Source organism: Pygocentrus nattereri, chromosome 6 (assembly GCF_015220715.1).
Source record: "Pygocentrus nattereri isolate fPygNat1 chromosome 6, fPygNat1.pri, whole genome shotgun sequence".
Lineage (NCBI taxonomy): Eukaryota > Metazoa > Chordata > Actinopteri > Characiformes > Serrasalmidae > Pygocentrus > Pygocentrus nattereri.
The window spans coordinates 856,533-870,165 of NC_051216.1; the positions used below are offsets into that span (position 1 = coordinate 856,533).

General features: G+C 44.4%; 1 protein-coding gene across 1 annotated transcript; it reads left to right on the forward strand.

Moving 5' to 3' along the window:
• Positions 1–315: 315 nt before the first annotated feature.
• On the forward strand, positions 316–13,353 carry LOC119263578. Its single transcript, XM_037539097.1, has 9 exons — positions 316–346; positions 5,390–5,731; positions 6,011–6,232; positions 6,656–6,895; positions 7,217–7,307; positions 7,417–7,453; positions 11,717–11,791; positions 12,640–12,717; positions 12,882–13,353. Exons 1-9 carry the CDS (start codon positions 316–318, stop codon positions 13,026–13,028), a joined length of 1,263 nt encoding a protein of 420 aa, XP_037394994.1. The 3' UTR covers positions 13,029–13,353.
• Positions 13,354–13,633: the final 280 nt, after the last annotated feature.

A 13,633-nucleotide genomic window follows, 5' to 3' on the forward strand; every position in this document is an offset into this window, starting at 1 on the left:
AAAAGTTGCTACACTTGGCGATGATGTTGCCCCAAAAATGTGCACCAGCATCTTGTGTTCAACAAGCTCTTGTTCATAGTTCCCATCCAGCCACCAGAGGAATCTGATAAGATTTGTGTCTTCATCATTGACTCTGACCTGGTAGAACATAGCCTCTACATCAGCCATAACTGCCACAATCTCCTGCCGGAACCTCAAGAGGACTCCTACAAGAGAACTTGATAAATCTGGTCCCTGCAGGAGCTGTTGGTTAAGCGATGTTCCTTGAAAGCTTGCTCTGCAATCAAAGACAACACGCAGTTTTTGCTTGACGGGATGCCTGACTCCATGATGAGGCAGATACCAGGTTCGTCCCTCAGTAGGCTCACTATCAGCACCTTTGAGCCTCACCGCGTAGCCTTTCTTGAAGAGGTTATCCATAAACGCAGCATATTCACTATGAAGCTTAACATCTCTAGTGAATCTTTTCCTCAAGTTCAGCGCTCGTTGCTCAGCAACTGATCTATTGTTTGGGATACACATCGACTTGTTTCTCAATGGAAGACAAATACTGTAATGACCATCCACCAATTTTGCAGGCTGGGACAGCTTGGTGATCTTCCTTTGACATTTCGATGTTCTCATTTTGTCCAGCATCAGGAAAGTCTTGCTTGAACTGCAGCTGCCAAAGTTCTTCTAACTTGGCTACTGAAATTCGATTTACAGTGACATCTGACAATTTCTCTCCCTCCTTTGCATTGCATCCACCTCTAAGTGGTCCATTTATTGTCCAGCCTAATACAGTTCTCATGGCATATGGTCTGTCATCCACACTATTAACCACCTGTAGTGGCTCAATTGCCTTGGGAACATTTGCTCTTATAAGCAATCCAATCCCTGATTGTATACTGGCAAGTTTCACATCCTTTAGATGAGGCCATCTGTTAACATCCTCTTGTTGGGGAATATTGTCTTTGGTCACAGGGATGGTTTTTTGTGAAAACACCTCCGAAAGTGGAATAAACTGGTTACCATCCAAACTACTGACCTCCAATGCATTCACAATGCAAGTGTCTACCACAGCTTCCTTTCCCATTGTCCGCAATAAGATGCTTGTGTTGCGCCCATGCATGTTCAGTTGATTTATTAGTGATTCGTTTGCAAATGTAGCTGAGCTACCTGGATCCTAAAATGCATAGGTTGTGGCTATTTTGGTTCCCTTAAGTGCCTTAACACGCACTGGAACAATAGGAAAAGCACATTCTTCCTTACCGGCCCCAGTAACACCACAAGCTTCCATCTTTTGTACGAGGGCACTTGATATGGATTGTTGCTCACATACTTCCATTGCTGTTTCATCCTTTGAGTCTTTAGTCTTCAAGTGTAGTAGTGTTGGATGCATACGAGAGCATTCTTGGCACTGAACTTTCTCTTTGCAATTACTACTCATGTGACCATGTTTCAAACATGCAAAACACAGACCTAAATTTTTTCTTGGTGGGGCTTACTTCTAAGTTTTCTGCAAGCCATGAGTCCATGTTGCTCCCCTTTGCAATAAAGACAAGGCTTACTGCTCGTATCCACGTGAACAACTTGTGTTTTTGGTGTTGTTTGTTGAATGTTGTCCCTTTTGGTTTTGTTTTCGATTCCTGGAGAGACAACTGCAGTTGAGAACACCTTCTTTGATTTGACTGTCTCCGTATGTGTCCTTGGTTTCTGTCGAACTGGATCTCTCATACTTGTACTAGCTTCCTTTATGCTTCCATAGAGTGGATGCAATATGTATTTGACTTGTTTATTGACAAAGTCAACAAAATCCTTAAACTTAACCCGTGCCTTTGTTTTTTCTTGTAAGTCACAGGCTAATTTTCTCCAAGCTTCTTTAAGTTTATATGGAAGTTTGTTCGTCAGCGCCTTTATATTAGCTGTGTTGTCCAAGTCTTCCATATAACTAATGTCTGACATTGCATTGGAGCAGCTGGTGAGAAACAATGCAAAGGACTGTAGTGCAGCGCCATCCTCTGGCTTAATTACCTGCCAGTCCAAAGCCTCCTTGATATATGCTTCCGCTGTCTTGTATTCGTCACCAAAAAACTCTCTTAACATCTGCTTTGCCTTCATGTACCCTGCTGATGGCTCCATGTGGATACAACTCTTTACCAATTCGTGTGGTTGTCCACTTGTATATTGCAACAAAAATTGTAGCCGATCACGACTGTCACTAGTACGACCTTCAATTCCGTGCTCAATAGATCTAATAAATGATTTATACTCAAGCGGATCCCCCTTGAATATTGGAATCATAAGCTCAGGGAGCAATGACATTTTGTGATTCTTTACAAGGTACTCTTGGCTTGTTGAGACATGGCTGTGCATAGAATATCAAATGCAGATTCATGCTTGTTTTCTGTGCCCGGCATTGTCAGGGTTCTTAGATGCCTTTCTGGCTGAATTTGTGGTTCAACACTGGACAAAGGTGAGCCCTTCTGTGATGGCTGAAAACTAACATTCCTTGTTTTTTCAACTTGCTCTTCAACCTTATTGATGCTCTCAACTTCTTGTTCTTGTTCATATTTTTGTAAAACTTCCATTTTTGCTCCAGATTCTGCCAGAGCAGTCTGCATTGCATGTTTCTCCTTTCTAGCTTGCATTATAGTTTCTTGCCTTTTTTGTTCAGCCTCAAACTCTGCTTCTCTGTCTTTTATTAGCCTACCAATCTGCTTCTTCCCTTTCTATGGCCAACTCCTCATTTAAAGCTGCAGCCTTTGCTTTTAATGCTGCGTGCTCCATCTCTGCCTTTATTCTGACTGAAGAAGATGAGGACAACAAGCTTCCACATCGTGATCCCGATCTACTTGTCTCTTTAGTGATCGATTTTGAAGATGTGGACCTACTATCCTTGGGAGTTATTTGTCCATCATGTTCTTCAGCCTGCTCGGAGCGTTTCATGACTCCTTTCATCCATTCCTCACATTTCCAGAAGAAGTCATTTAATGATTTATTTTTGGAGTCGATCTCTTTGATCATCCAAAAATTCATCCTTTGTCATGTATTGCTGCAAACCAGAATTTAATTCCAAGAATTCTTGGTGCAAACGATGAAAGTCAATTCGCATTTTTTTTTAACAATGTCAGCACTTGCAGCATCTTCCATTAATTGCTCAATTTGCTTCACCATACTAGTAATTTGAGACAGCTTGCCTTTACGTGCCTGAACTTGTCTATACTTGTGCTCTTCTACAGCCTTCTGTCATTTTTACTACCCATTTTCCACTTTCTGCTTGTTCATCCATGGCTAGTGCAAATTTCCACTTAAGTAGTAAAGATTACAGAGTACTCCAGAATTAGCTTCAGTTAGCTTGCAATAGCAAAGCAAAGAAAATTACTTACAACTTGCTATCTTTTCCACCTCCAGTTTCCTTCCTTCAAATCTTGATTCAAGCAATTTCCAAGTCCAGTTTTTTGACTAAAGATATAGCTTCCATGTAGTAATGAGCCTTAGCTTGCCGCTCTACCACTCTCCCTTTGGTTTAAGTCCACCAAAAAAAAAAAATAGGGAAGAATACGACAAAAATTCCACAGAACCACTTGGTTGAAAGTTGAACAGTTTACTGCTTGAAAGACAGGTTGAAACAGATTCCTTTCCAAAAATTCGTTCCAAAGTTAACCAACAAGGAGAGCTAAAGTGAGGTCGAAAAACTGTTTGGCTTTACCACTCCATCTTTTCTTCTCCAGCGCGAACAGACCACTGTTTACCCTCCCCCCTCTGTTACTCTCTCTTAGCCCCTCCCACAGCGCAGAGCTATCAAGAGGCGACCATTCTGTTCTATATGTCTATCCTTAAACAACATACATCAATTATTTTTTATATGTTGCTGAGGTACCTTAACTTGTAAATGATAACATATCAACTTTCAAACCCTTCAAATAAAATTAACTGTAATTAATAATAAACTTAAATATTGCATTATTTTCAATAATCACATTCTAATGCTCTAGGCTACATTTAGGCTCCTATAGGTGCATTATGGGATGCTGCACTAGCCAGCTGCTGCTATCAGCTGATCAAAGGCTGACTAATAACTGATTAATTATGAGTCCAGCTGCTGCTTTAGTGACCGGTGGAGATTTCATCTCTCTTCTTCTGAAGCTCCTTAAATTTGTACAGAGCTCAGATTAATTTGGAGCTGCAGGATGAAAATGATGATCAGAGACACTCAGATGAGCTGGTTGATGAACTTGCAGGAGGAGTGAGACGCCGAGCACAGCCGGAGTTAAAGCCCACTAAACACACGTTTCCACAGCGTCAGTGCTTCAGAGTAGATGGTGAAGGACTGGGAATCCAGAAATGCTGGACCAGCTGGTGAAAACCAACACAAGCAGTGATTTATAAACTGGTTTAAAGGGGTTTGATGGAAAAGAAGAGACGTTTTTATCTTATCTTACAGACTTTGTTGATTTCTGTAAATATAATTTCCCAAATGACATCATTTTTCACAGCTGGACACAAGACTGATAAACATGATTCATCAATAATTTAAAACACAGTCCACAACATCGGAACAGCGCTGCACTCATAGCGGCTCTCAGTACCACATGTTCTCCCGTGCTGGAGGCGGTTAATGCTGAGAGGCTGTTCAGAAGACCTGTCACTCAAAATCAGGCTACAAATACAGACTGCAGGTGACCGCCCTCCTCTAAGCCCCGCCCCCTGGTAAAAGCCCCAGAACATTTAAATGTAGTGAATAAAATAAAATGCACACGTTGTCTAAACCGCTTATCCTTCTGGGTCACGGAGGAGCTGGAACTCATCCCAACTGGCATTGGGTGGAAGGCAGGATTCAACCTGGACAGGTCGCCAGTCCATCACAGGGCAGACAGACAGACACAGACAGACAGGTAGCCACACAGACACTACAGGATAACTGGGCCAAATCTGAAATTGCAGAAGGTCTCCAGTATCAGAGGGGTCCTAAACAACGATGTCCCCAGATTATCCTGTGGTTTGGGGCGTCTATAATCCCATCTTCACTCCTCCGATCTGCTCCCAGTCCAGTCGGGGTCCAGGCTTTTCCCTGAGGTCCTAGCAATGTGTATTTACTGTGGTACGTTTCTCTCTCACTGTCTCTGTCTGTCTCACTGCCAGTGTCTCTCTGCTGTTCCCTCAGCTTTTCTGAGAGGAAGAGCTTTAGTTACACCTCTACATGGACTTTTAATGAGGGTCATTCTTTGGAGATGTTAGACAGCAGAACGACTGGGACTTCAAACAGTTATAAAGAGCTACATTCATCATTTTATAAAGCAAAGGTTGTTTCTGAGGGTATAACGCTGGATAGTGTTGTTACTCAGTAGCAGACTGATATTCTAATATTATAAAATTCCTCCTTCCTGGCTGTGACTCTGTGTTCCAGGTAAACTGGACTGGGCTGTGACCTACACTCCTGGACGTGTCTGTGCTCTGAAAGGATCATCAGTTGATCTGTCCTGCTCTTATAAACACCCTGAAGGACTCACAGTGAATAGATCACTCTGGTTCATTGAAAGTCAGTGGAAGTTTGGTGCTGAGCCTGAGGATGTACGAGAGTCTGATCAGTATGAGGGGAGAGTGCAGTACAGCCGGACCCTGAACTCCTGTAGAATGACCATCACTGACCTGAGAGAGAGCGACGCTCACACATACAGCTTCAGATTCTACACTGATCATCCTGACGGCAGTTTCTCTGGCAGTCCTGGAGTCACTCTGTCCGTCACAGGTAACTCTGGATAATAAAGACCTGCATTCTGACTAATTCCGATATTCCAGTGTCTGTAAGGGTGAATGAGTGGATAGTCGGATAATCTCAGGAAAGGAAAAAGGAAGTTGATCTGTATTATTTCCTCCCTGACTTTACATACATTCAGATACTGACCCCTGGAACAGTGAACCGAGTGTCCATACACACCCCTACTAGATAACATACAGTGAGGGGAGTTAACTGGAAGAGTGTCTACAGATGAAAATAACACTAAACCTTGTTTAAAATCACCTGCAGATCTGAAGGTTACAGTGTCAGATACAGATGGAGGAGTAAAGAAGCTGAACTGCAGCTCCACCTGCACTCTGCCCAACAACCCCACCTACATCTGGTACAGGAACGGACAGCCTGTATCTGACCAGAACAGAAATGAACTGGAGCTGAGAGACAGAACTGTGGATGCTGGCAGCTACTCCTGCGCTGTGAAAGGATATGAGGAGCTCGGCTCTCCTGCCGTCTGTAAGACCTCACTTTAATCTGCCCTCAGAACAGAACAGAACCTCCAGAACATCCTGCACTCACTCGATCATCTCACTGGCAGCTTCCACTGGATTACAGTGAACTCATGTTCAGTCACTCTGAGAGACGCTGATTATACAGTTCTAATATAATTCAGTTTGTGTTTTTGATTCTGTCCAATATCATTCGTTTGTACTTGTGAGGTTTTATTCATGGTGTTCGTTAATCCTCAGTGTGACATGTTAGAAAGTGTTACAGTGAATTCATTACAACAGTTTAAACTGAGTTCCTTTCATTTAGTGACTCCCCAAACACTGTTCAGGAGTTTCTCTTATAGTTCAGAGTAAGAGCAGTTTGTTCTGTATGATGTTTTTCTCTGAGTGTAAGAAGCTCAGTAACTAGTCGAGTCTCTGTCTCGTTCAGACTCTCCCAGACCTCCATCTGTATCTGAGACTGAGGTTAACGGCTCCGTCACGCTGGTCTGTGTCAGCGACTCCACCCCTGCCAGCTCTTACACCTGGTTCAGGAAGACAGGAGGGAACATCACACAGTTTGGAGAAGGAGCCAGTTTAACTTTAGCTGCAGGAGCAGATGGAGTTTTCTACTGTACGGCAGAGAATCCATACGGATCATCCACCTCATCAGAATGGACTCTTACATCAGGTGTGTTATGGGATGTTATGCTGCCTTTTTATCAGACTATTAGTCAGAAATCAGGCCTTTTGTGTTTTTCCTCAGGGCAGTGCAGGACAGGTCGGTAGCATCTGCTACAGATTTTCTGCAGGAACAGCAATCGCATCACTTTGGGAGTGGGCGGGGCAAAACAGCTGTAGCCTGAACAGGCGGGGCTTAATTGCTGTAGGCCTAAGGGGCGGGGCTATATTACTGTAGACTGAATGGGTGGAGTCAAACTGCTGTAGAGTACTTTATTCTAAAAGGGTTTATCTGTATAAATGTTCTAAAAGGTTCTTCATCTCTGTTCAGCTGGGCTGTGGAAGCAGTTTGCTGTGTGGGGAACCGTTGGAGTCGGTTCTGCTCTGGTTCTGTCTCTTATTACTGCTGCTGTCTGTCTTCAGTGAGTGAGCTGGTTATTACTATGAAATGCAGTTTTAATCAGGAGCTCAATTTTATCCTCAAATGGAAACTCCTAAAACAGCCTGTCTGTGTTTAATCTGTGTGTTTAGGAGGAAGAGAGGAGCAGAGGGAGGAGCAGATGTTCAGGTACTGAGAATCAACCCAAACAAAACACATTAGATTAGAGCTTCCAACAGGTTAACACAACCTTTCCTTTCCAATTTGATGTGCAGGACTTTGTCTGTCATTCCCACAATGCTGTTCACCTGCAGCTCGCAGCAGTTTTAGGTTTGATGCGTCTTCAAATAAGCGTTTCATTATAGAAGAACCTTCAGTCTGAAGGACAGAACTGAAGCGCTACACACAGTAAATATGGTTTTGAAAGAAAAGAGGCAAAACATGTTGAAACAGTGAGGAATGTAGTTTGTACACAGACTCCTATCTGAAGCCGTCACACCTGCCAGGTGTTTAGTAGGTTTACATTTGTACAGTGTAATGCCTGCAGCTCAGCCTGCTGGAAAAAACAGCTGAGACCAACAGGACATCTTTGCTCCCATCCTCCTCTGGACCACACCGGATAGCAAACAGCATTAGTATAAAGTATTATAGTTCACAACGAGGGAAAACAGGTGGAGCACCGGTTAATTAGATAGACTGAGTTTGTGCAGCAGCAGCAGGAGGGTCAGTTCATGAGGGTCAGTTCATGATGGTGAGGTGCAGATCAGCCAACAGAGCGCTCTGGTGACTCTAGCAGCTCTGGTGACTCCCATGTGGGAACTCAGGCAGACGTCGCTCAGAGGCTGAAATAAAGAGAGAGATTGATTAACAGGACAGGTCCATTTATGGAGAGATATTAGTGAGTAATAGTGCAACAGCTGATATTAGTAAAACGCTCATGTGAACAGAAAAGTTTTGAGTCTAGTTTTAAATGTAGAGAGCGTGTCTGAGTCCCGAACAGAGGTCGGGAGATGATCCCACAATTTTGGGGATACGTAGGAAAAAGCTTGAGCCCCTGCTGTGGTTTTTCTAATCTGAGGAACCGTCAGCGAGTCGTTATTTTGGGTTCATATGACTGAATGAATTCACTACGATACTGCAGGGCCATTTAATGATTCACACTTTATCAGAAGGATTTTATACTCTACACCAAATTTAACAGGCAGACGGTGTGAGGATGACAGGATTGGGGATATATGGTCAAAGTTTTTTGCAGCTGCACTCTGGACCAGTTGGAGCTTATTTAATAAGGTGTTGGGGCTTCCAGCTAAAATGGTGTTACAGGAGTCCAGCCTGGAGGTTCTAAAGGCACCAGCTTTTCCACATCATTTAGGGCTAGAGTATTGTCTACTGGACACTCAAGACTCGACAGTGGACCCAGATCAATCTGTGAACTGTTGTTCGCCTTGTGGGCGTCACTAAATCATGAGCAGAGAGCCACCCAGTAGCAGAAGTTCAGCCCTGCACGTTTAAGCCCTCGCCCTGAAAAACGGACCACTTCACTCTGCTCAGCCGCTCTCCGAATTGGAGAGACCCAAGTGCAGAAAGGAGAAGAAACTGTCTGCTGGTCATTTTAGAGATTTAATGACATTTCCAGATCATGTTGGAGAACTCAGGCTTTTATCTGACGATGGGTAGATCAGACGGATCATGTCTGATACTGAACGCTCAGCAGTAACGTTATATCCATAACCTGTAACCATCTAACTGCTGGACTCTGCTCCCGTTATTAGTCAGCGGTCAGATTAGCGGACACAGTGGAGGAATTTCTGTGGTCCTCATTGTGTTTTAATTGTAATTAGACCACTGGTTAAAAAAGAGAACCTCGATCCCTGTGAACTATCAAACTATAGACCCATCTCGAATCTCCCCTTTATATCCAAGATCCTGGAAAAAGTGGTAGTAAAACAATTCAGCTCCTATTTTCATAGGAATCATCTACATTAAAAATTCCAGTCTGGTTTTAGGCCACATCACAGTACAGAAACAGCACTAGTAAAAACTGTGAATGATCTTTTTATTTTTCTCTGACAAAGGAAATGTGTCTCTGCTAGTCCTCCTTGATCTTAGTGCAGCATTTGACACAATAGACCACTCTATCCTACTAGATAGACTAGAAAACCCTGTAGAGGTAACAGGAACAGCTCTTTCCTGGTTCAGGTCCTACCTCACTGATCGCTATCAGTTCATTAATGTAAAGGGCGAATCATCTGTCCTTGTAAAAGTAAAGTATGGTGTTCCTCAAGGCTCTGTTTTAGGACCTTTATTATTCACAATATATGTGCTACCATTAGGCACCATTGTCAGTAAACACCTTATATATATCAAGCAAACCAGATGACAACATTGAGGACTGTGTAAAAGACATAAAAGACTGGATGTCTAGTAACTTTCTGCTACTTAACTCTGATAAAACAGAGGTCCTGCTTCTTGGTCCAAAAGCAGCTAGAAACAAACTGTCTAACTCAACACTTAAACTTAACAATCTCTCAGCTGCATCAAGCTCATCTGTTAAAAGTCTTGGTGTCGTGATGGACGCTGATCTGTCCTTCAACGCACATATAACTAATATCACTAGAACAGCCGTCCTGCATCTCCACAATATCGCTAAATTAAGAAATGCATGATCTCTACAGGAAGCAGAAAAGCTAGTTCATGCATTCATTACTTCAAGGCTGGACACTGTAATGTCCTGCTGTCTGGACGTCCCAGCAAAAGCCTCAACAAGCTTCAGCTGGTCCAGAAAGCTGCAGCCAGATTCTCACAAGAACCAGAAAGTTCGACCATATCAGCCCAGTTTTATCAGCCCTGCACTGGTTACCAGTTAAACTTCACACTGATTATAAAATCCTATTACTGACCTATAAAGCTCTAAACGGACTCGCCCCTCAGCGCCTGAGTGACCTTCTCTCCCACTATGAACCATCAGGCCTACTTAGATCACAAGGTGCTGCTCACCACTGGTACCTAGAACTAATAAATCTCCATCAGTGGGCGTAGCTTCTCATACAGAGCCCCCCAGCTCTGGAATAATCTTCCTGCTAATGTTCGGGACTCAGACTCAGCCTCAGTCTTTAAGTCTAGGCTAAAAACTCACTTGTTGAGTGGAGCCTTTGGTGCTTAGTCTCCCTGTCAGATCTGGACCTCCTGGAGTCTCTGCTGCTCTGTTATACTGTAATCTGTGGTCAGCCACTCTTTACAGAACTGACTCTGTGGTCAGCCACTCTTTACAGAACTGACTCTGTGGCCAGCCACTCTTTACAGAACTGACTCTGTGGCCAGCCACTCTTTACAGAACTGACTCTGTGGTCAGCCACTCTCTACAGAACTGACTCTGTGGTCAGCCACTCTTTAAAGAACTGACTCTGTGGTCAGCCACTCTCTACAGAACTGACTCTGTGGTCAGCCACTCTGTACAGAACTGACTCTGTGGCCAGCCACTCTTTACAGAACTGACTCTGTGGTCAGCCACTCTTTACAGAACTGACTCTGTGGTCAGCCACTCTTTACAGAACTGACTCTGTGGTCAGCCACTCTCTACAGAACTGACTCTGTGGTCAGCCACTCTCTACAGAACTGACTCTGTGGTCAGCCACTCTCTACAGAACTGACTCTGTGGTCAGCCACTCTGTACAGAACTGACTCTGTGGTCAGTCACTCTTTACAGAACTGACCGTGTCTTTCTTTCCTTTCTCTGCCGAGTTGATCAGCTGCCCATCCTGTGCGTCTGATTCTGTTGCCTCTTCTGCCTTAATCGGGCGCTGCTGTTCACCAGCCTTCTGGACCGGCTTGACCACCACTGAACTTCTTGCATTACAACGCTGTGCAGTCCTCACCCTCAGATGCTCCTCACCCTCAGATGCTCCTCACCCTCAGATGCTGCTGCACAATCATAAACTAATCAAGTTAATCGCTGCTTCTCTTTTCCCACTTTGTACTATAAACTTTATACTAATAATGTTTGCTATCCGGTGTGGACCGTAGGAGGATGGGTTCCCCTTCTGAGTCTTGGTTCCTCTCAAGGTTTCTTCCTCTTTAGGGAGTTTTTCCGTGCCCCTGTCGCCGCTGGCGACGCTCATTGGGGCTCCGACCTGGATTTTCTTTTCTTTTCTTTCTGTAATACTGATTACTAACTCTGAGTGGCACTCTGACAGATCAGCTGTGCCAAATGTAGTCCCACCCAACTCAAATCAAACAGAGACAAAAGGCAAAAATGTAATTTTAAAGAAATTTTTTCTCTGACAGTTCAGAATAAAAATATCACAAACTCTAGATCATAAAAGAAAATCCTGAAAATGAGCAGACAGGGGCTTTAACGTTTCAGCACCCTCAGCTTAAACACTGTACCTGTGTGAGAATCTCTGACTGGTCCTGAATATAAACTGAAGCTGTTTCTCCTCGTCTCTCTGAAAGGCTCCGAAGTGTGGAGACGACACGTACTCGGCTCTGAACCCCAACGCCAGGTCCTCCGACTACGACACTCTGACTGTGAGTCTGCTGTGTGTGTGTGTGTGTGTGTGTGTGTGTGCAGCACCATGCCATTGTCTGTGTGGCTCCCGGGAGTGCCAGTCTTCAGGTCATTTACGTCGTCTCCTGCATCCACACTGGCTACTCCAGGACTCCGACTGCAGGAATGGTGACATCTGTGCACCATGAAGCTCCTGGACTCACCATTTCCCTCTCCAGCACCGACTCCAGGGCCTCAGTCACATTGTGTGGGTGGGCCAGCTGTGTGTGGATGAGCAGCCCAGCTGGAGACTGTGTGTAGTGGAACTGGTCTTGGGTAGATTTGCTCTGTACAGGAGACGGCGTGGGATCGTGAGCCCATATAACTGAGGTTTCTTAATGGTTCCCCTGCCTGTCTTCACCGGTTTCACTGTTTAGACCGAAGGAATTTGGGCCGCATCACTGCCCAGAACATCAGACCACTCTTGCTACTTGGCGTCCAGTTCAAATTTAGCATGGAAAGCCTCCCAATCTGCTTTAGCGGAGTATTTTGGAGTCTTAACGGTTTCTGTTAAACGCTGCCTGTGGGCTTGATTTGTTTACATCTGCGCCCTGATGTGTACATGGCAGCTGAACTGAACATCAGCAGAATTCTTCAGTTTGTTTTCTTTCTCAGATTATGTCTCCCTCTCAGCTCAGGGACACCCACCCACAACCCAGGGTGTCTCCCAGCCCCGCCCTCCCCAATAAGAGTCTCCGTAAAAATTATTAATAATTTAACAAAATTTAAAAATATTAACAAAAGTTAACAAATGCCAAGAAAAGCCAAGCTGAGGTTAACATGACCCAAAACCTTATTAAACACGCTGCAATATTCTGGTGTTTTACAGCAGGTTAGAGACTCTGCCAGCGACACGTACTCAGCTCTGAACTCCACCACCAGGTCCTCCGACTACGACACTCTCACAGTAAGTCTGGTGTGTGTGAACATTACTGTGGTTATTAGTGTGTTTAGATTGATCATCATTTCACAGCACGTCACACGTCAGGACTCAGTGTAGTGTCAAACCTTGGAGACGCACTCCAGCAGCAAATGCAGCACGACATGAGTAATATTTAATATTCATAACAGGAGCAAAGGCCACCACCCGCAGAGATGAAGAAAGCGGCAGTTGGTTCTCTTGGTCTAGAACAGCAGGAGAGAACATATTTCAGCGTGCAGGAGCCTGTACTGTACGGGTTGGAGCCTGTGGAGTTTAGGAGGAAGTTCAGCTGCTAATGGATCAAATCATCAACTCCGTAGTTTTGTTTCTGCTGTGAAACAGGTGTGAATTTAAAAAGATCTGCCAGTTGTGAGTCGTTACATTGTTTAATGCAGCACCTTCAGAAATCCCTTTGAAGTAGCCTTATAATGTCAGATTAGCCTGGTACTAATTTCTGCTGGCTTCACTGTGGAGATTTGTGGAATTACATCTGATGCCAAGTCTAAATCACTGATATGTGAAGCTTGAAACAGGCCGAAAATACCACGGATACTTTTTTCACTGTTTTCTTATTGAGCTTTGTTCTCAAATATACATGTTGCTGAGCTGCTGCCTCTAATTTTCAAATGCATCCGATCCTGCCTCCAGTCGGCATCGGAGCCGATGTTCTAAAGAACTCCTGCCTCCAGTCGGCATCGGAGCCGACGTTTTAAAGAACTCCTGTCTCCAGTCGGCATCGGAGCCGACGTTTTAAAGAACTCCCGTCTCCAGTCGGCATCGGAGCCGACGTTTTAAAGAACTCCCGCCTCCAGTCGGCATCGGAGCCGACGTTTTCAAGAACTCCCGCCTCCAGTCGGCATCGGAGCCGACGTTTTCAAGAACTCCTGCCTCCAGTCGGCAT

Excerpts from the sequence above, each read along its gene's own strand:
- LOC119263578 (XM_037539097.1), top strand. The coding sequence starts at position 316 with ATGCCTGACTCCATGATGAGGCAGATACCAG. Across the intron at positions 5,732-6,010 it reads AGTCACTCTGTCCGTCACAG|ATCTGAAGGTTACAGTGTCA; the intron begins GTAACTCTGGAT and ends AATCACCTGCAG. Across the intron at positions 6,233-6,655 it reads GCTCGGCTCTCCTGCCGTCT|ACTCTCCCAGACCTCCATCT; the intron begins GTAAGACCTCAC and ends TGTCTCGTTCAG.